The sequence below is a fragment of the Bubalus kerabau genome, chromosome 1 (assembly GCF_029407905.1).
Source record: "Bubalus kerabau isolate K-KA32 ecotype Philippines breed swamp buffalo chromosome 1, PCC_UOA_SB_1v2, whole genome shotgun sequence".
In the NCBI taxonomy this organism is placed as follows: Eukaryota; Metazoa; Chordata; class Mammalia; order Artiodactyla; family Bovidae; genus Bubalus; species Bubalus kerabau.
The window spans coordinates 179902606-179925909 of record NC_073624.1 but is presented as its reverse complement, the minus strand read 5'-3'; the positions used below and the strand labels follow the sequence as shown (position 1 = coordinate 179925909).

The 23304-nt window shown below is 45.5% G+C and overlaps 1 protein-coding gene across 1 annotated transcript; it reads left to right on the top strand.

Moving 5' to 3' along the window:
* The first annotated feature begins 2949 nt into the window (after nt 1–2949).
* On the top strand, nt 2950–22508 carry CLEC17A (C-type lectin domain containing 17A). Its single transcript, XM_055539048.1, has 12 exons — nt 2950–2992; nt 3132–3206; nt 6085–6117; nt 6200–6250; nt 6334–6375; nt 7082–7132; nt 8176–8313; nt 8495–8557; nt 10797–10892; nt 11118–11269; nt 16770–16879; nt 22289–22508. The coding sequence occupies exons 1-12, from the start codon at nt 2950–2952 to the stop codon at nt 22422–22424; spliced, it is 990 nt and encodes a 329-aa protein (XP_055395023.1). The 3' UTR covers nt 22425–22508.
* The last annotated feature ends 796 nt before the right edge of the window (nt 22509–23304 follow it).

The window sequence follows — 23304 nt, the reverse complement described above, 5'->3', positions numbered from 1 at the left end:
CTGGTGACCACTAGTTTGTTCTCGATACAAGATATCTTATTAATTTATTTTATTCATTATCTCTACTCCCAAGACTCTTGAGAGTCCCTTGGACTGCAAGGAGATCAAACCAATCAGTCCCCAAAGAAATCAACCCTGAATATTCATTGGAAGGACTGATGCTGAAGCTGAAACTCCAATACTTTGGCCACATGATTCGAAGAGATGAGTCACTGATTCATGACTCCCAGCATAAGTCAATGCGCTGATTCACTGACATGCTGGGAAGGGTTGAAGGCAGGAAGAGAAGGGGGTGGCAGAGGATGAGATGGTTGGATGGCATCACTGAAGGGAAGTTACATGGCTCGAAATAGCCTGGAGCTGAAACTCCCCTCCAGGTCCTCCCCACCATTCTAAGCAAAACAAAGACCTCTCTCACCCGAAGGAAGAAAAAAAAAAAGGACATTAAGGTTGATTACACCCAGCTCCCAGCCAGTCCAGCCTCTGGCCGATGTCCAGAATTCCTTGCCCCAGCCCTTTAAGAGATAACTACTCCGAGCAACCTTGGAGAAGAACAGGCTCCCTTAAGACAGTAGCTTTCCACGTATATGCCTATATATACTTACTCTTTTCTTGGGTTAGTGCAACAGCTCACTAATCTGACTGCTGCCCCTTCTCGCCTCATTAAAGGTGATCTGTTCCCGTAAAGTGCCGGTCTCGTTCTTTTTCCGAACCTTGTCTTCTCTAACTCCCTTACCCTACATTTACCAACTCAATGGACATGAGTTTGAGCAAACTCTGGGAGATAGAGAAGGACAGGGAAGCCTGGCGTCCCACAGTCCATGGGGTCGCAAAGAGTCAGAACAACAACAACTCCTCCCAAGGGTAGGGATTTTTGTTGTTATTGTTGTTCACCAATGTCTCCCTAGTTCCTAGAAGAGAGCCTAACATGTAGTAGGTGGTCAGTACACATCTGTTGAATGGATAAATGAATGGATAAATGTTGAATGGATAAATGTTCCCAATTTCCATTGGACATATCAGGAGACCTTTGCTCAGAGAGATGTTGTTCTACTCCCCTGAAGTCACACAGCAAGAGGGACAGAGCTGGGTCAGCCTGAGCCCATGGCTTTACATTATACCCAGTTGATAGGACTGGATTTCACTACCAGTTCCTGCATAGCTTCTGTGTGTCAAGTCTCAAGGCAGGACCTTGGCTTGTATGTCTCCTCACATAGTGAGACCATCCAGCCTTCACCTTATTTACCTTCCCCAGGCTCACACTCCTTAAAGGATGCTCTTGATGGCCAGAGATTCTCGCTGTCCTCTTGGCTGGTGCCTCCAGCCATCCCTTCCTTACCCCTCCTCCCTGACCCCCCATATCCATCTGGAATCTGATACTCATTGCTCAGTGGGTATTTGCTGGGCAGACAGGGTCTTCCTTCTCAGGTGAACCTCCATTTCCCCATCCGTAGAATGGGAACAGCCCACCTACACCTCAGGTAGATGGGAGAGGTTCTGTGTGTGACATCATGGAAACGGGAAAGTCCAGCCCCTGGGGTGAGCTTTCTTTGGAGAGGGGGGCCGCTCGGCTGCCGCCCTCCCACCTCAAGTAGGGCTGGGGCCATCCCCCTGTGCATGTGCTGGTGAGGAGTTTCCGCTGGCGGAGACTGTGAATTGCTTATTCTGAGACCGTGAGGTGAGAAGTAAATTCCACCTCATTTAAGTCACCTTTTTGTTCTGAATCTCTGTTATGACCACCCAGCCCAATATTCTAACATGTACAAGGATGTGACCGACGGGGTTTCCTTATTGTTTAAGCCAATCTGAGTTGCATTTCCTTTAACTTTTAGTGGAAAGCCCCTCAAAAGAGGAATTGGGGTCTTGCCCTCTGGGGTATGTAATATGCTATGCCTACTGAAACAAATCATCACAAATGTAGTGGTTTAAAACAATGAAAATGAATTCTTTTATAGTTCTGGAGGTCAGAAGTTCAAAATTGGTTCATGTGGCTGAGACCAAGGGGTCAGCAGGACCACTGTCTGTCTGAGGCTTCAGTGGGGACATCTTTTTCTTTCTTTTTTTTTTTGCCTTTTTTAAAAAATTATTTATTTTTGGCTGTGTTGGGTCTTCATTGCTGTGCTGGGCTTTCTCTAGTTGTGGCAAATGGGGGGTACCCTAGTTGCTGTTCAAGGGTTTCTCTTGTTGCGGAGCATGGGCTCTAGGGCATGCTGGATCAGTAGTTGTGGTACACGGGCTTAGTTGCTCCACATCATGTAGGATCTTCTTGGACCAGGGATCGAACCTGTGTCTCCTGCATTGGCAGGTGGATTCCACTGAGTCACCAGGGAAGCCCAGTCATGAAGTTTTGGGGGTTATGTCTTATGTAGCAATAGGGAGCCTAGAACTTCACTGTGGAATGTGGGAGTACTTAGCACCAATCACTTTAACAACTTGTTGCAAATGTCACTGCTTCCGGGAGGCCTTCCCTGATCACCTCTCTACTTTAGCCCCCATTCCATCCCTTTACCCTGTTTTATCTTACTTTAAAATAATACTTTGTTACTACTGGAAATAAAATGAAAAAACAAACTGTATCGCTTATTTCTGTATTTCTTTACAGGTGTATCGTCTTTCCTGTCTCAACTGATGTTCCGTGAAGAAAGGAGCTTCTCCATCTTTTTCACCCAGGGCTTGGTGCTCTGTGGGAACTCAAATGCAGGGGCTGTTGTCATTGTTACTTCTATGCATGAATTCAAACTGGGGGGAAATACAAGTGTGTGTGTGTGTGTGTGTGTGTGTGTGTGTGGTTAGGGGTGTTTCCCTCCAGATGGATTTGCATGTTCTTGACTATTAAAGAAAAAGAAAAAAGGAACTGAGAAAAGCCCCAGACACCTGAGCTGGGGACACAAGGAGCAGAAGCTGTCAGGCTCTGCCTGCTCCGTCAGGCTCCTGGCGCTAGCTGTAGCCATGTGTGCCCTGTATACTAATGCCGGGTGCCGAGACCTGCCGGGTAGGGCCCTGGCCAGGCGTGGAGTGGGGGCCGGGGGTGGTCAGGACCCAGGTTGCAGTGTCCCCACCTTGGGGCTGGAGACCAGGGTGTGAGGGACAGAGGAGAGGGTGGGCTTGCCTCTCACATGCCTTTCCTCTAGAAGGGTCCAGGGAAGAGGATGATGATGACTACGAGAACATGACGCCACCCTACAAGGACCTTCCTCCCAAGCCAGGTAAGAGGACCTCTCTGAGGCCGGCTGAAGAGATGAGCAGCCTGAGGGATGAAGGGTGGGGAGCAGACTCCCCAGGGGGAGTTAGCTGGGCATAGCAGACACACACAGTCAGCCTGCTCATGCTGGGCACCGCAATGGTGGGAGCGTCCATGCCTCCATCTTGAGGGTCTCTCAGTCTGACAGGGGAGGCAGTTCTGTGCACAGGGGCCTCCCTGGTGGCTCAGAGAGTAAAGAATCTGCCTGCAGTGCGGGAGACCTGGGTTCTATCCCTGGGCGAGGAAGATCCCCTGAAGAAGGGAATGGCAACCCACTCCAGTATTCTTGCCTGGAGAATTCCATGGACAGAGGAGTCTGGTGGGCTACAGTCCATGGGGTCGCTGAGCAACTAACACACACACACTCAGTTCTGTGTACAGTCTTGGGTGAGCAAGTCAGAGAGGGGAGGGAGTAGGAAATTGGGGAAATCCTAAGGGTAATTGAGGGCTCTGCCTGCATTAGTGGGAGGATTGGGGGTCAGACGAGGGTCATTGGAGTGAGACTTGAGTGAATAGGAGTTTGTTAAGGAAAGAAGCTCCCAAAAGAACTGGTGTATGCAAAGCTCTGAGACCTGAGTGACAGGGTTTTAGAAGCTGTGCAGGGATCAGTATTTCTCCAATCTCTTTCCATTCGCACCCAGGACCCAAATTAGACTTGAGTGATCCACGCCCGGCTGGGGATTCAACATGAATCTGATAAGTGTATATAAAAGTGGAGGCTTTAGGAATTCCCTGGCAGTCTGGTGGTAAGGACTTGGTGCTTTGGCCTGGGTTCAATTCCTGGTTGGGAAACTAAGATCCTGAAAGCTACGCGTACGTGTGCTCAGTTGCTCAGTCGTGTCTGACTCTGTGCAACCCCAGAGACTGTAGCCTGCCAGGCTCTTCTGTCCATGTATTTTCCCAGGCAAGAATACTGAGGAGGGTTGCCATTTCCTTCTCTAAGGTATCTTCCCAACTCAGGGATTGAACCTGCATCTCCTGCATTGGCAGATGAATTCTTTACTGATGAGCCACCAGGGAAGCCCTGAAGGCTACGTGGTGCAGCCAAAAAAAAAAAAAAAAAAGAAGTGGAGGCTTTGAGGTTTCCCTGAACCAACTCCCACCAGGGCCCCTGAATGTCCTTGGATGGGGTTAAGGGGGGGGGCGGCTGGCATTCCAGGTGGATCCATGTCCCCGACTTATGAGTCCAGAGAGGAGTCAGCCTGGGAGATCCCAGAGCACCATGGGCTCAGTAGGAGTTGGGAGGTGCCCTGGGCTTGGCTCTTTACTGTCTGTCTTCAACTCCAGCCTGGTCCCAAGATGATTCCCAAGCCCAACTCCATGCCCCCCAACCCATACCTGTCTTTTTTTAAATTAAAAAATGCGTTTATTTGTTTTGGCTGTGCCACGTGGCATAGGGGGTCTTAGTTCCCTGACCAGGGATTGAACCCTCACCCCCTGCAGTGGAAGTGCAGAATTGTAGTCAATGGACTGCCAGGGAAGTCCTTGTTTTCAGGGTCACCTCTTCCCCAGATTTAGACCCCATCATCTCCAAATTCAGGCCTGGTTCCGTCCCATCTCTATGTCCAGATCCAAAGCCGTCACCAGGCCCCACACAACTACAAACCAGCTTCAGCTTCTCTCCGATCCCCAAATGCAGCTACAACTGCATTCTTCCCCCCAACCACATCCTGAATCATCACCCTACTCCCATGAGCCTTCTTTCAGCCCCATCCTCATTTCAATCCAAACCCTCATCTCAATCCTAACCTTTTTAATTTTTTAATTAATTTATTTGGCCAAGATGGGTCTTAGTTGAGGCATGTGGGTCTCTTCCTTGTGGTGCTCAGGCTCTAGAGTCTGTGGGCTTAGCTGCCCCATGTGGGATCTCAGTTCCCTGACCAGGGATCTAACCTGTATCCCCTGCATTGGGAGGAAGATTCTCAACCACTGGACCTCCAGGGAAGACCCCTAACCTTAACAAAATTATTTATCTATTTGGCTGCAGTAGGTCTTAGTTGCAGCACATGGGATCTTTAGTTCCGGCATGTGACAGTTAGCTATGGCATGCAGAATCTAGTTCCCGGACCAGGGATTGAACCTTGGGCCCCTGCATTGGGAGCATGGAGTCTTAGCTGTTGGACCAAGGAAGACCCCCAAGTTTAAGCTCACTCTATTCCCATATTCAACCTCACTTGTGTCTTTAACTTAGAGTAATCAACTGTCCCAGTTTATCCAGGGATGAAAGATTTCCTGGAATCTGGGACTTCCAGCTTTAAAATTAGGAATGTCCTAGTAATTCAGGATGGCTGGTCATTGTATCTTTTTCTTTTTTTTTGGCTCCACCAGGTCTTAATTGTGGCACAGGGGATCTTTCTTTAGTTTCATCAAGCCAAATCTTTGTGGGTTCCCCTGGTGCCTCAGACAGTAAAGAATTCGCCTTCAATGTAGGAGACTCGAGTTCAATCTCTTGGTCAGGAAGATCCCCTGGGGAAGGGGATGGCTACCCACTCCAGTATTCTTGCCTGGAGAATTCCATGGACAGAAGAGCCTGGTGGGCTACAGTCCATGGGGTCTCAAGAGTCAGACACGACTGATCAACTAACACTTTCACCTTTTTCTTTCTTTTATGGGATCTATTTTCCTGACCAGGAATCGAACCCGGGCCCCCTGCATTGGGAGGACCACAAAGGAAGTCGCTGGTCACTGCATCTTAACCCTGTCCCCATCCCTAAGTCCAGAGCCATTCTCATGCACAACCCCATCCCTAACCCTCCACTGCAATCTCACTCCTGTTTGCATCACTGACTTCCACCCCATTCCCATCCTTGGACCAGCCCTGACTCTGAGCTTCTCTTCTCTAGGTTGGATGGCTCCACCAAGACCTCCCAGGGCAGGTGAGCTGGGGCTGGGGGTATCAGAGACCCAGTGCTGGCTTGGTCCTGCTCTGAGCCTGAGCAACCGTTCCTCCCTCCTCAGGAAAGAAATCGGAGAGACCCCCACTTCCCTGTAAGCTCCTGAAGAACACGGGTGAGGATCCAGGGCCGGGAGCATCCTGTTCCCTTGGCTGAGATCCTGCTATGCCTGACTGCTGTCTTTCTGATCCCTTCCAGGCCTGAATGCCACCCCTGTCACCAGCTTGACTCCTCATCTGGGTAAGCCCATTACGATGTCCTAGAGGGGGACTTGGAAGTCTTTACTCCAGCCCCCAGTTCTGACCAGAGAACAGATCAGAGGGCTTCGGGGGGAGGCTGTTGATCTTGGAAGACAAAGTCTTTCAGCTGGGTCTTTTTTGCTGCCCAGGCTTTTCTCTAGTTGCGGCGAGCAGGCGCTACTCTCTAGTTGGGAAGGGTGGGCTTCTCTTGTTGCCCTGGAGCATGGACTCCAGGGTGCGTGGGCTTCAGGAGCTGGCACACTCAAACTCAATAGTTGTGGCTCCTGGGCTCTAGAGCATGGGCTCAGTAGTTGTGGTGCACGAGGCATGTGGGATCTTCCCAGACCAGGGATAGAACCCGTGTCCCCTGCATTGGCAGCCGGATTCTCAACCACTGTGCCACCAGGGAACTCCCCTCCATTCCCCAATTCTAACCAAAGAGCAAATCAGAGGGCTTCGGGGAGGTTGTTAATCTTGGAAGACAAAGTCTTTCAGTAACTTCTGAATAAACGTCTCTTGCCTTTCTCCTAGGCACTGATCCAATATATCCTGCATCCCAGCCGCCCATAGCCAGTAAGTACTTTGGGGATGTGCCTCTGTCTCCCCTCCCATGGTGGCCAGTGTGTGTGAGCTCTGGAGTAAGACCCTTGGAGAGAAACATTTCCTCTCTGAAGCTCCACCTTTTTGAGTCTAGACCAGACCCATAGGGACCCAGGATGGCTATCAGGTACTCCTCAAGCCCTACCTCCTGTTTGCATGTAAGTTAGGGGATGCAAGTGTCCATAGTTTGGGCCCCTGCAGAGCAACTTGGGTGGGGGGCTGCTGGAGCATAAAAGACGATACATCCTAAATGTTAAAGAGAAGAGCTGGGTACTATTTACAATAGCCAGGACATGGAAGCAACCTAAATGTCCATCAACAGATGAATGGATAATGCAGGTGTGGTACATATATATCCTGGAATATTACTCAGCCATAAAAAGGAATGAAACTGGGTCATCTGTAGTGATGTGGGTGGAGCTAGGGTCTGTCATACAGAGTGAAGTAAATCAGAAAGAGAAGGACAAATACTGCATATTAACACATATACATGGAATCTAGAAAAATGGTACAGATATATACAGGGCAGGAATAAAGACGCAGGTGTAGAAGATGGATACGTGGACACAGTGGAGGAAGGAGAGGGTGGGATGAATTGAGCGATAGCATTGCTGTGTATACACCGCCCTGTGTAAAATAGACAGCTAGTGGGAAGCTGCTGTATAGCACAGGGAGCTCGGCCTGGTGCTCTGTGATGACCTAGAGGGGTGGGGATGGGGGGTGGGGGGTGCTCAAGAGAAGGGAGATGTATACTGTACATATACTGATCTGTGTGTATAGCCGATTCACTTCACTGTACAGCAGAAACTAACACAACGTTGTAAAGCAGTTATACCCCAATTAAAAAAAAGGATGAAAAAGAGAAGAACTGGGTCCAGGTTATGCACAACCTCTCTAAGCCTTCAGTTTACTTATTTGCAAAATGGGAACAATTAAACCTCTGTCATAAGGGTGAGGATTCAAGAAGATAGTAAGGGTGTGACAGAATGCTGGGCCCATAGGATGTATTCCACAAATGTTCCGGGCTTCTTCAGGGTTTGCTGTGTTTGACATTCTCTTGCTGACCCCACCTGATGATATAGTCACTACCCTAATCCTTTGCCCCCCTCCACCCCATCCCCACTCTTGGAGAAAAGTTCAAGGGTCCTTTCCTCAATGACGTACCAGCGTCAGTGTCTCTGTCCCCGTCTTCACCCCGCAGCAACTCCAGTGCCCTGGATCAGTCAGAAGTTCGGAGGTCCTAGGTGTTACCAGGAGAGACTGATGGTGTGCCTGTGTCTGCTGGTGGTGGTGTCACTGCTCATGGGCTGCACCGGTCTGGTTGTGACCCTGATCAAGTGTGAGTAAGGCGAGAAAGGGGCTTGCAGAGAAACCGGGAAAGGGGTATGGGAGGACCTGGGGGCCACAGTCCATGGGGCTGCAAAAGAGTCGGACACGACTTAGTGACTAAACAAGAACAACAACAACAAATGGGAGGATATGTAGTCCAACCTGGCCTCAAGCTGGACTCCTTCTCATAGACCAGGAGGTGGTGGAAGAGCTGAGGATGTTGACCTTTCAGCAGATGGCATGGCGAGCGAACGGTGAGTGGTGTCAATCATCCCTTCAAGCCACGTTGAGCACCAACATGACTGTCAAATCCAGCTTCATCACCAACCCCAACCCCATGTTTGCCAGGCACTGTGCTAGGTTCCAGGGTGGGGGACAGGTGCATAGAGGGGTGAACACAACAGACAGAGTCCCTGTCCCTGTAGAGTGTGTGTGTGTGCATGTACATGCGTGTATATAGACCTCCACTGTTTCTCAGTATGGTGGCCAAGAGTCACTGTGGTTGTCAAGTGCTGGAAATGTGGTCATTTTTCTGGGGGGTGGTTGCAAAGAAACATGGATTTTATTTCCTCCCAGCGTTGTCACTTATAATCCCAGCAAATCTACAAGGAAGGAATTCAGAACAGTTCAGCATGGTATATCCACTCTTTATGGGGTGAGCTGGGGTCATTGGGTAGCTGGGCTGGGCTGGAAGGTCCCAGAAAGCTTCACTCACATGGCTGGTGCCTGGGGGCACCTCTATCCACATGCGTAACTTGAGCTTCCTCATAGCATGGTGGTGTTAGGGCCCAGCTTCAGAAATTACACAGCCACAGGTTCACTGCACTCTGTTGGTCAGAACTAGTCACAGGACCAGCCTAGATTCAGAAGGAGAGTAGGTAATCCTGCCACCCCTTGGGGGAAGGGCAAAGAATTTGCAGCCCTCTTTAACTCACCATAGCGAGGGCAGCCTTTCCACGCCTCCAGTTGAGGCTCGGACTCTGTTATGGTCTCTCCTTGCCTCTTGAATTTCTGTTTCGTGACATTTATCATAAGTTAGTTATGTGATGAACTGTCTGCTTCATCAGGAACCTTATGGCCAATGAGGGCAGGGAATGCAGTGAATCTGTTAGACTCAGGAAATGTGGAATTAACTAGGTAAGGAGTTGAGAGTCTCAGGCATGTGCAGAGGTCCTGTAGTAGGAGGCAACATTTAAGTACAAGGGAGGAGGATGGGTAGTTGAGAGAGAATGGTTGCTTAGCTGAGGGTTGTGGCTGTAAAAGTCAAGGGGTTGAAGAGAAGTAGGTAGAGTAGAAAGGTTTAGGAGGTAAAATTGACTGACCCTGGGGATGGGTGAGTGGGAATGGTGGTGGGTGAGAGGAAAGAGTGTCAAGGATAACATATATGTTATCTGTCTGTCTGTCTACTATTATCTATCTGTCAATCATCTATCTATTATCTGTTTATCAATTGTCTATCATCTACTTATCTAGTTTTCTCTCATCAATTATTTCTTCATCAATCATCTATCTATCTATTGATGATGAAGAAATAGATAATTGATGATAGAAAACTAGATAGGTAGATGATAGACAATTGATAAATAGATAATAGATAGATGATCGACAGATAGATTATTGGAGAAGGAAATGGCAACCCACTCCAGTGTTCTTGCCTGGAGAATCCCAGGGATGGGGAAGCCTGGTGGGCTGCCATCCATTGGGTCGCACAGAGTCGGACACGACTGAAGCGACTTAGCAGCAGCATCTATCTATTACCTATTTATCAATCATCTATAGATCATCTATCTACCTACCTATTGAGTTATCTATCTAATATTTCTATTTTGTCTAATTGAAGCATCATCTGTTGATGGCCCTGGGGAGTATTGGCGGAGGGCCAATTTGTTGAGAGTAGTGGGAACACATTAGTTGTAGAAGAGGCCTTCACTATGATTGGTGATATCTGAAAGTTGCTCCATTCCACACTCCCTCACCCCACACTTCAGACCAAGCCACTCTTACACTCAGAAACCATCAGCTTCTCACTGCCCAGAGTCCAGTGCAAAACTTTTGGCTTGGCATTCAAGGACCCAGATACCAGACTTCATCCCACTTGGAGCTCAAGCTCCTGTGAGATTCTCCTTGACTTTTACTGCATGAGCCTTTCCCAACATGCTTGCCTCTGGATCTTTGCTTCCAAGGTGGCAAGGTGACCCCTGACTGTTGAGCCTCCTCACTAATACAGAACCACCATTTCCCTTTAAAACCCATCTGCTCCAGGAAGTCCACCATCTCTACTCTCCCTCAAGCCTCAGGAATTAATCTCTCCTCTGAGTAACTCTAGGACTCCTCTTGGGCACTGACCATGTTTTTTTGAGTTTCACCCACTAGAACATGGGTGTGGTGGGGAGCAAAACTCTTGCCTCTGTCTGGTGTGTCTGTAGTCAGTAATTGGTAGGTGGGTAGATGGGGGTTTGGGTCTCTAACCATTCAGCCCGTTCCTGCTAACAGTGACTGGCATGATGGGGTTAGCTGGCCTGAAGAAGGACATTGAGCGCATAAGAGCTGACACCAACAAGTCCGTGCTGGAACTTCGGGGCTTATTAGGTAAGTGGGACTTGGGGAACTTCCCTGAGTTGTGGGGGGGGGCGTGGTGGAGCCGGTACAGAGCACAAATCCTTGGGAGTGATTCTCAGTGCAATCTATGTGCGTGGTTCCCTCCCAACCCCCTCTAGAGTTGAGCAGTGCCCAGCCTGAACACCTGTACATGGCATACCATGTACATTACTCTGGTTCTGGGGCCACTCTGACAGAATCCTATCCTGTCCCCAGACTGTACCAGGGTCACCTGCCCTGAAGGCTGGCTCCCTTTTCAGGGTAAGTGTTACTACTTCTCTCCAAGCACCAAGTCATGGGATGAAGCCCGGAAGTTCTGCCAGGAGAATTACTCTCACTTGGTCATCATCAGTAACTCTGATGAACAGGTGAGCTGTCCCTTCCACACCCTTGAGAACCAGCAGGGCCAGCCTGCCTCTCTCCTAGGATTTACACATCCTTCCCTGGCCTGAATGTAAAGAAACTGGAATTGCTTTTGAATCACTAGACCTTTTAGTATTGAGGTTACTGCTTGAGTTCAAATCTCGATTGTGCTGACTTATCTAATCTGAGCCTCAGTTTCCTCTCTAACATGGAGGTATAATAATGGCTATCTCTTTGGTAGCACTTTCTATTCTCTAGGCTGTATTCCAGATATTTTACACGCATTAACATAATTCTAACAACAGACCTATAAATTAGGTGAGAGTCAGGAGAGGTTATGCTATGTTAAAATGACAGCCAGTCCCTATAGCTCAATGGTGCAAGTGTATGAGGCAAAATTTCTACCTACATGCACTCACAAAGAAAGTCACATGGGCACTCTTATGTTTTAAGGTGATAGAAAGAGACAGTTTCATCTGTGTGTATGTACGAGGAGAATTGAAATAAGTGTAGATAACTTTAATGACTTAATACTACCAAAGCTGTGCATATCATTACCTATCAGCACTTCACAGAGGACAAAGCTGAGGCTTGTTTCACTCAAGCAGCTTGCTTGTTACAACTAGTAAATGTCAGAGCTGGGGTTGGAGCCCAGGAAGCTAGTTTTGTTCTTGACCATAAAACTCACAGCACTATTTGATTATTAGTGTTTGCCAGGTTTATTTTCCCCCATCCTTTTAATTTCAACCTATGTCATTATTTTAAGATTTCTTGTTGACAGCATATAGTGGGGTCTTATTTTTTTTTAATTCAATCTTTGAATCTCTGGCTTTTAATTGGTATTGTAAGATCATTTACAATTTTTAAAAAATTTTTTAATTAGAAGATAATTGCTTTACAATGTTGTGTTGGTTCTGTAGGGATCGAACCCAGGTCTCCCACATTGCAGGCGTATTCTTTACCAACTGAGCTATCAGAGCAGCCCAGATCAGTCATAACTATATGAATATATCCCTCCCTCTTGGGCCTTGCTCCCCCTTCCCATCCTACCCCTCTCGGTTGTCACAGAGCTCTAGGTTGGACTCCCTGTGTTACACAGCAACTTCTCACTAACTGTCTTACATGCGATAGTGTATATATGAAAATGCTACTTTCTCCGTTTGTCCTACCCTCTGCTCCCCAGCTGTGTCCACAGTCCATTCTCTACATTTATGTCTCCATTCCTTCCTTGCAAATAGGCTCATCAGTACCATTTTTCTAGAGTCCATATATATGCATTAATATACGATATTTATTTTTCTCTTTCTGACTTACTTCACTCTTTGTTCATCCACCTCACTGCAACTGACTCAAATTCATTCTTTTTATGGCTGAGTCATATTCTATTGTACATATGTACTACATTGTCTTTATCCATTTATCTACAATGTTGATGCAAGTGTAAACTGATACAACCACTATGGAGAATAGTATGGCAATTCCCAGGTGGCTCAGTGGTTAAAAAAAAAAAAAAAATCTGCCTGCCAATGCAGGAGGCATAGGAGATGCAGGTTTGATCCCTGGGTCGGGAAGATCCCCTGGAGTAGGAAACGGTAACCTGCTCCAGTATTCTTGCCTGGGAAATCCCATGGACAGAGGAGCCTGGAAGGCTACAGTCCATGGGGTTGCAAAGAGTTGGACACGCCTGAGCATTCACACGCATGGCAATTCCTTAAAAAGCTAGGAATAAAACTACCATATGGGAACTTCTATCCACTCCAGTATTCTTGGGCTTCCCGGGTGGCTCAGCTGGTAAAGAATCTGACTGCAAAGAGGGAGACCTGGATTTGATCTCTGGGTTGGGAAGATCCCCTGGAGAAGGGAAAGGTTACCCACTCCAGTATTCTGGCCTGCAGAATTCCATGGACTGTATAGTCCATGGGGTCACAAAGAGTCAGACATGACTTGAGCGACTTTCACTTTCCTGGTGGTACAGTGGCTAAGCCTCCATGCTATCAATGGAGCGGGCCTGGGTTCAAGCCCTGGTCTTGGAACTGAATCCCGCATGCTGCAACTGGAGATTCCCACATGCCACAACTGCGATCTGGCACAGCCAAATAAATAAATAAAAATAGTAAATATTAAAAAAAAAGAAAAAAGGGAAAACTGCCATATGACCCAGCAAAAGATCATTTAAATTTAATGTAATTATTGATTTGGTTAGATTTAGGCTACCATCTTATTTTTTCCCTCTTTATCTTCTCTGTTTTAAAAAAATTCCTTCTGTTTCATAGCATCATTTGTATTGAGTAATTAATACAGGTTTTTTTTTTTTTTTTGGAGATTAGATTAGATGATGTGAATGGGGCAGGTGTAAGTCATATTCCAACTAAACAACAGCTAAACTCAGATAGTTAAGAAATATAACTTTGCTTTAAATAACTCATTTCCTTCCTCTTTGCGCTCCTATTATACCAAGGTGGTGGAGATTTCATCTCAATCAGTTGGGATTATCTGTTTTTCTTCTGAATAGGGATGGCTTATATGGGGTCAAGGTGGAGGGGAGTGCATATCTGGTCCTCAATATCTTTGTTCCAAGCTGGTATCCACTGGGACATCCATTGGGTGAATGATCCTGGACAAATTACTTAACTGCTCTGTGCCTCAATTTTCCCATCTGTAAAATGGGGTTAACAATCCTTGCTTCAGTGAGTTACCATGAAGATCAAATGAGATAACCTGTGCAAAGTGTGTAGCTCACTTTTTTAGTCATTAAGTCATGTCTGACTCTTTTGTGACCCCATGGATTGTAGCCCACCAGGTTCCTTTGTCTATGGGATTTTCCAGGCAAGAATACTGGAGAGAGTTGCCATTTCCTTTTCCAGGGTATCTTCTTGACTTAGGGATTGAATCTGTGTTTCCTGCATTTGCAGGTGGATTCTTTACTGCTGAGCCACCTGGGAAGCTTGTGTAGCTCACTTATTAACTTGTTATTTCAATCAACATTTTTTGAACACCTCCTATGTGCTAGGTGTCATTGTTATCTTGTCATTAAGTCACGTCCAACTCTTTGTGACCTCATGGACTGCAGCACGCCAGGCTCCTCTGTCCTCCACTACCTCCCGGAGTTTACTCAAACTCATGTCCATTGAGTCGGTGATGCCATCCAACCATCTCGTCCTCTGCTGCCCCCTTCTCCCCTTGCCCTCAATCCGTCCCAGCATAAGGGTCTTTTTCAACGAGCTGGCTCTTCACATCAGGTGGCCAAAGTATTGGAGTTTCAGCTTCAGGACACTATGATGATTTGATGGGCTGAGCAGCACTTTGCTCTTTCTGATTTCCTGATACTTCTCTGGGGTTTTACCCAAGAAACAAGGTCCAGAGTCCCTCTACTTTTTAGAGTTTTCATATCCATCTGGGGTTTTGGCTATCTCCTCGGGCTTTACCAGAGAATGAAATGCAGAGCCCTCTTCCTGGCACCCACCACGTCTACATCTCCATAGCTTCTTTCCCATTGCCATCTTTTGTCTTTACCTTTTAGGAAATCTTGGTCTTGAATAAGATTGAGTGAGTGAGATATGATTTGCATGGAGTAAAATGCACAGATCTTAAGTGTACATTCACTGAGTTTTGGCATATGTAGGCATCTGTGTAACTGTCAACCCAGCCAAGATTTAGAATGTTTCCACAGCCCAGGGAGTTCTCTCATGCCATCTTCCAGTCACCCCCGCCCACCCCAGGAAACTACACATCTGGTTTCCTTACCATAGATCAGTTTACCTGGAGAGGATTGCTTTATTTTTCAATTTTTATTTATTTATTTTTGGCTATGTTGGTTCTCTTCAAAAAATTTATTGATTTATTTCAAACTTTAAATTTTTTATTTTGTATTGGGGTATAACCAATTAGCAATGGCATGATAATTTCAGGTGCAAGGAACAGTGAGAGGACTCAGCCATACGTATACATGTGTCCCTTCTCCCCCAAACCCCTCTTCCATCCAGGCTGGCACATGACATCGAGTAGAGGTCCCTGTGCTATACAATAGGTCCTTGTTGATTATCCACTTTAAATATAGCAGGGTGTACATCACCTTCCCAAACTCCTGAACTGTCACTTCCCTTTGGCAACCATGAGTTCCTTTTCTAAGTCTGTGCGTCTCTTGTTTTATAAGTTCAGTTGTGTCATTTCTTTCCAGATTCCATGTATAAGAGATGTCATACGATCTTGCTCCTTTTCTGTCTGACTTCACTCAGTATGGCACTCTCTAGGTCCATCCACGTTGCTGCAAATGGCAGCATGTGGGGTTTCTCTGGTTCCATTGAGCAGGGGCCACTCTTCGTTGAGATGTTTGGGCTTCTCATCGCGGGAGCTTCTCTTGTTGTGGAGCACGGGCTCTGTGTGCATGGGTTTCTGTAGTTGCAGCATGCAGGCTCAGTAGTTGTGGCACACGGGCTTTAGCTGCTCTGCGGCAGATGGGGCCTTCCTGGATCAGGGATCGAACTGTGTCCCTTATGTTGTCAGGTGGGTTCTTATCCACTGTACCATCAGGAACTCCAGGAGTTGCTTTAAATCATGATGTTTTCTTCTCATCTTTGATCCAAGTCCTTTCTTTCTTCCCAAAGGCCTGGGCTTATGAAATCCAAAGCTGGGAATCTCCTATTTCTCCCCTCCCCCACGTTCTTTTTCTGAAGCAATGAATTCCTTTTCTGCCTGGATGTCGCTTAGGACTGCAGGGGTTGGGAGTGTGAAAGTACCAGGAAATCCAAGATATCAGTTATTATTGTTAGAATTGTTCCTTAAATTATACGTTAAATGTTAAGATGTTGCAGTACTGTATGGAATACAGAAAAATAGTAGTGACAAACCTATTTGCAGGGCAAGAACAGAGATGGAGACATAGAGAATGGACTTGTGGTCACAGGGTGGGGAGGAGAGGGTGCGATGAACTGAGAACGTAGCATTGACATATATACACCCCCGTGTGTAAAATAGCTAGCTAGTGGGAAGCTGCTGTACAGCACAGGGAGCCCAGGGGGCTCAGCTCACTGCTCTGTGAAGGGTGGGATGGAGGTGGTGGGAGGGAGGCTCAAGAGGGAAGGGATATATGTATACATATAGTTGATTCACTTTGTTGTACAGGAGAAACTAACACAACATCGAACATATTCTATACTCCCATGAAATAGGATGTCACAGGACTTGCAGCATGTCAGACACTGTTTTGAATTCTTTATGCATATTAATCCATTCAATCCTCTCAATAACTCTATAAGGAGGTAGCTACTATTATCCCATTTTACAGAGGTGGAAACTGAGGCACAGAGTGGCTCATAGGTTTTTCGAGAAAGCAGCATGACTATTCCCACTGCAGGTGCTCAAGTGGGAGGAAGGTTTTGATCTTGTTCTGTATGCCATGGAGATTTGGGATGGGTACTGGGGTGGCATTCACAAGCCCTGAATATATGTGAGACAAGCAGGGTATATGTAGAAGAACTGACGGCTGAATGATATTTGTACTTGCAGGACTTTGTGGCCAAGGCTCACGGATCTCCACGGGTGTACTGGCTGGGGCTGAATGACAGAAATGTCGAAGGGGACTGGAGGTGGCTGGATGGGTCACCCGTGACACTGAGGCAAGTATCCAGGGCTTATTGGGTCTCTCTTCCTTGTAGGTCTTTGTGAAGTCCAAACCAGCAGATTCTTTAGAATTCCAGGTTGAATAAAAAGGAATGAAATTGGGTCATTTGTAGAGATGTGAACGGACCTAGAGACTGTCATACAGAGTGAAGTAAGTCAGAAAGAGAAAAACAAATTCATATGTTAACGCATTTATGTGGAATCTGAAAAAATGAATATAGATGATCTTATTTACAGAGCAGAAATAGAGACACAAATGTAGAGAACAAATGTACGGATACCAAGGGGGAAAGGGGTCGTGGGATGAACTGGGAGATTGGGATTGATATTATGTATAACATCGATAACTAATGAGAACCTACTTCATAGTACAGGAAACTCAGTGCTCTGTGGTGACCTCATGGGAAAGAAATCCAAAAAAGGGGGGTATATGTATATGTATAGCTGATTTACTTTGCTGTACAGCAGAAACTAACACAACATTGTAAAGCAACTACACTCAATAAAAATTGTGGTACATATACACAGTGGAATATTACTCAGCCATAAGAAAGGACACATCTGAGCCAGTCCTAATGAGGTGGACGAACCTAGAGTCTGTTATACTGAGTGAAGTAAGTCAGAAAGAGAAAACCAAATTTCATGTATCAATGCATATATATGGAATCTAGAGAGATGGAACTGATGAACCTATCTGCAGGGCGGCAATGGAGATGCAGACATAGCGAACAGACTTGAAGAGGCAGTGGGGGATGGAGAGGGTGGGTTGAACTGAGAGATCAGAGTAGAAACATATACATTACCGTATGTAAGATAGCTAGCCAGTGGGAATTTGCTCTGTGACTCAGGGAACTCAGACCTGGTGCCCTGTGACAACCTAGAGGAGTGGGATGGGGCGGGAGGTGGGAGGGAGGTTCAAGAGGGAGGGGACATATGTATGCCTGTGGCTTATTCATGCTGATATATGGCAGAGACCAACACAATATTGTAAAGCAATTATCTTCCAATTAAAAATAAATTAAAAAATTAAAACAGTAAACAAAAGCAATCACACACACACACACACACACACACACACACACATCCCAGGCAGAGCTGGACAAGGGAAGCACAAGGGTGCTTTTTTTCTGATAGGGTTTCTGGTGCCTGAACATTTTTTTCCTCCTTAAAACATCTCAGCCTTTTAGCACAACTGCTCAAACATATCGAGTCCCCAGACCAATGGTTGAGGGGAAAAAAAGAGAGAAAAGATGCCATGGCTATAGGGCGAGAGGAAGAGGAAGATTTTTTTTTTTTAAAGATGCATGCTTTTTAATTTTATTTTAAAGATCTTTTATTTATTTATTTTTGGCTATGCCACATGGCATTTGGAGTCTTAGTTCCCCGGCCAAGGACCAAACCCGTGCTCCCTGCCGTGGAAGCTCAGAGTCTTGACCACTGGAGAAGTCCCAAGAGGAAGATTTTTGATTTGCCAAAAGAATGAGCAGGATCTCATTTGGGGAAGCATTCTTTGTATTAACTGATTTATTTAATTTTCTTAGTAATTCTATAAGGAAAGTACTGTTATCCTCTCCATTTAAAGACATGGAGACAGAGGCACAGACAGGTTACGTGATCGTCCCAAGGTCAGACACCTGGCAGGTGGTAGTGCCATACACCCGGGCTTCAGAGTCCATGCTGTCAGCCACCATGCTCTATCTTCTTAAGGAGAATATGTATTTGTACTTAATTTTATTTATTAAAATAATTTAATTGATTAACAAATTAATTTTTGGCTGTGCTGGATCTTTGTTGCTGCCTGCGGGATTTCTCTAGTTGTGGCAAGTGGGGGCTATTCTCTAGCTGCAGTCCACCAGCTTCTTATTGTGCTGGCTTCTTTCGTTTCGGAGCACAGGCTCTGGGGGTGAGGGCTTCAGTAGTTGCGGCTCCTGGACTCTAGAACACAGGCTCAGTAGGCGTGGTGCACAGGCTTAGCTGCTCCCCAACATGTGGGATCTTTCTAGACCAGGGACCGAACCCATGTGTCCTTCACTGGCAAGCAGATTCTTTACCACTGAGCCACCAGGGAAAATTTGTATTTATTTATACTGTATGTATTAAATTTGTATTTATTTAAAATACAAATACAGCCATGTCTGTATTTGTATTTTAAGTAAATATTAACAAATTGTCCCCCATATGATTATACCAATTTATTCTCTCACCAGCTTGACTTACATTTTTTTTTTCCCAAACGCTCATCAAACTTTTGGAATTTTGTTGTTTTAATCATAGGTGAAAAATGGAATACTAATGTAGTATTTTTTTAAATTAATTTTTATTGGAGTATAGTTGATTTACAATGTTGTGTTAGTTTCTGCTGTACAGCAAAGTGAATCAGTTATACATTTACGTATATTCACTCTTTTTAAGATTCTTTTCCCATATTGGTCATTACAGGGTACTGAGAGGCCAATGTAGTATTAATTTGCATTTCTGTTATGCTTGAGGTTGAGTGTCTTTTCATATGTTTGATAGCCATATGTATTAACTTTTCTGTGAATTATCTATTCATATCTTTTGTGTATTTTAAATAAATATTTATTTATTGGTCTGTGTTGAGTCTTAGTTGTGGCACATGGGATCTTTCCTTGCAGCACATGGAAAGGTTTTTGTGTGTTTTTTATATTGGAGTTTTGGTCTTTTTCTTATTGATTTTGGGGAACTCTTTATATATTAGAGATATTAGTGTTTTGTCTGCGGGTTTTATTTTTTTATTGAAGATTCCTGGAGGGAGGTAGAATTCTGTAAATAGAGATGGCATGGGATGGTGTGTCACTGCAGGTCCTCAGCTCAGATCCCTTTTGGGGGCTGGTGCAGGCACCCCCCAGCAGGGGGCATTGGCTGCTAAAGGCTCACAGTTACGCTTTCTCCAGAGAGGTGACCTCAGCTGAATGGAAGCCTGTTCAGCTAGGAGGTTACTCCACTCCCACTGAAGTCATGCCACAGACAATGACAGGCTAAGAGCTGCCTGGACCCCTTGTTTCAAGTTGGAAAAACTCTGTTGTGCTATTTAAATTCCAGAGCTCCCTGTGGGTTCAGGCTGAGTCTAGACCAGGCTAAACCCATATCCTTGCTCACTTCTATCCCCTGCCTCATCCTTCTTCTTTCCATCCCCCTCTCCTGAGAACACCCTTTAATAAATCCCATGCACCTGAATTGCCAAATCTGGCTCTGTGGACACAGTGGTGGTTGAGGGGAAGGGGAGGGTGGAACAAATTGTGAGATAAAAGCAGAACAAAACAAACCAGACAAATGACATGTATACACTGGCACGTGTAAAACAGATAGCTAGTGGGAACTTGCTATAAAGCACAGGAAGCTCTGCTGTGTGCCCTCTGATGACCTGAACGAGTGGGACGGGGGATAGGGTGGGAGGAAGGTCCAAGAGGGAGGGGATATATGTATACATATAACTGGTTGACTTCACTGTACAGCAGAAACAACACAGCACTGTAAAGCAATCATACCCCAATTAAAAAAAAAAGGGAACATGACCTAAAACACTACATCACTTGGAAGGTTGAGAGGGATGTGGTTTAACAAAAGTGTTCTTTGGAAGAGAACAGAAACTGACCAGATGCAGGAAACTGATTCAGGAACCTGGAGAATTCCTGGTGAACAGGGACATGGGGTTAGCACAGACAAGCTGCTGGGGTGACGGGGACAACACAACATTTTCATGTAATTCTGAAAGGCTGAAGGAATGATTCGGGTGGAAGAAAGAGCCCTGAGCCATGAAGGCTTTTCTTGTTCTTTTTTCTGGTATTTTTTTTTAAATTAATAGACTTTATTTTTCCTTTTATCATTATTTTTAAGTTGAAGTATAGTTGATAAACAGTATTATATGTCACAGGTGTACAACATAGTGATTTGCAATTATTAAAGTTATACTTCATTTAAAGTTATAAAATATTGGATATATTCCCTATGTTGTACAATATATCCTTAAAGCTTATTTTTAAATTTTATTATTTTAAAAATTGTTTACTTTTAAAAAGTAATTTTTATTTAATTTTAATGATTTTTTTTGGTGTGGATCATTTTTGAAGTCTTTATTGAACTTGTTACAATATTGCTTCTGTTTTGTGTTTTGGCCACTGAGGCATGTGGCCTCTTAGCTTCCTGACCAGGGATCGAACCCACACTCCCTGAATTGGAAGGTGAATTCTTAACCACTGGACTGCCAGGGAAGTCCCCAATAACTTTTATTTTATATTGGAGTATAGTTGCTTTACATTTGCTTTCCAGGTGTATCACAAAGTGGTTCAGTTATACATATAAGTATACCTATTCTTTTTTAAATTCTTTTCTCATTTAGATTATTACAGAATATTGAGGAGGGTTCCCTGTGCTACCAACAAGGACCTTGTACCTTATTTTATACTTAATACTTTCCACCACTTTCTCCCCTAACCCTATGTCGCCCCTCTCTCCTTTCCTCTCCCCACTGGTAACCGCTAGTTTGTTCTCTACATCTGTGAGTCTGCCTCTTTGTTGCTGTAGTCACTATTTTGTAGTATTTTTTAGTATTGTTTCTGTTTTTTTATGTTTTGGTTTTTTGGCTAAGAGGCATGTGGGATCTTAGTCCCTGACCAGGGATCAAACCTGCACCCCTTGCCATTGGGAGGCACAGTCTTATCCACTGGACCAGGAGGGAAGTCCCTATTTTGTTGTATTTTTTAGATTCCACATGTAAGTGATATTGTATAGTATTTGTCTTTCTCTGACTTACTTCACTTAGCATAATATCCTCCAAGTCCACCCGTGTGGTTGCAAATGGCAAAATTTCATTCTTTTTATGGCTGAGTAGTGCGTTATTTAGAAAAATTGAGCAGAAGGTGCAGAGCGCTGTTTCCCACATCCCTTTTCTCCTGCACACATTTTCCCCCCATTATTAACATCTTGCATTAGCATAGTTTTGTTACAATTGATGAACCAATATAGACACATTATTATGAACCTAAGTCCATAGGTCAGATTAAGGTTCACACTTAGTGCTGTAAAATTCTATGCTTGCTTAGTAGTGTCTGACTCTTTGGAACCCTCTGGACTGTAGCCCACCAGTCTCCTCTGTCCATGGCATTTTTCAGGCAAGAATACTGGAGTGGGTTGCCCGTACCTCCTCCAAGGGATTTTCCTGACTCAGGGATCGAACCCATGTCTCCTGCAGCTCCTGCACTGCAGGTGGATTCTTTACCTGCTGAACCATTGGACCTTCCCAAAATTCTATGGGTTTTGACAAACTCATGATGTCATGTATCTACCATCACAGTATTGTATAGAACTGCAGTTTCACTGCCTTGAAAAATCCGCTGTGCTCCATTTATTCACCTCACCCTATATCCACTTTCTCCTTTATCCAGCTTTTGGGACCCACAGGAGCCCAACAACCTCTATAATAATGAGAACTGTGCCAGCATGAACAAAGGTGGCACCTGGAATGACCTCTCCTGCGACAAAACTACGTATTGGATTTGTGAGCGGAAATGTTCCTGTTGAACCCCAGAGTTGAGGCTGGGTGGAGGTCCATCCGTACACCATGCCCCTCGGCTCTTGGAGGTGAGAACCTCCTGCCCTTCTGATGTGAACAGTGGGAACTGACAGCACCCAAGGTGGAACCAGCAGCCTGGACGCAGCAAGGTCTCTGGGGTGCGAGTCAGATCATTTCTGGGGTGAGGACTTGGGGGCGTGTTCAGTTGCATTGTGTTAGTCTGTTCAGGCTGCTGTTACAAAATATTGTACACTGGATGGCTTATACATAACAGACATTTTTTTTTCTCAAAGTTTTGGAAGCTGACAAGCCCAGGATCAAGGCTCAGGGAGATACAGTGTTTAGTGATGACCTGTTTCCTGGCTCACAGATGTCATCTTCTCACTGTGTCCTCACATGCTGGGAGGGGTGAGAACTCTCTGGGGTCCATTTTTATTTTTTAAAGACTTTTTATTTTGTATTGGGGTATAGCCGATTAACAATGCTGTGATAGTTTCAGGTGAACAGTGAAGGGACTCAGCCACACAGACACTTGTATCCATTCTCCCCCAAACTCCCCTCCCATCCAGGCTGCCACATAACATTGAGCAGAGTTCCCTGTGCTCTACAGTAGGTCCTTGTTGGTTATCCATTTTAAATAGAGCAGAGTGTACACGTCCATCCCAAACTCCCTAACTCTCCCTCCCCTGCATCCTTCCCCCCGGGCAGCCTTAAGGTCATTCTCTAAGTCTGTGAGTCTCTTCCTGTTCTGTAAGTTCATTTGCATCATTTCTTATTAGATTCTGCATACAAGGGCTGTCATATCATATTGAGGTCCCTTTTATAAAGACACTAATCCCTTTCATGAAGGCTCCACCCACCCCAAGACCTAATCACCCCTAAGGCCCT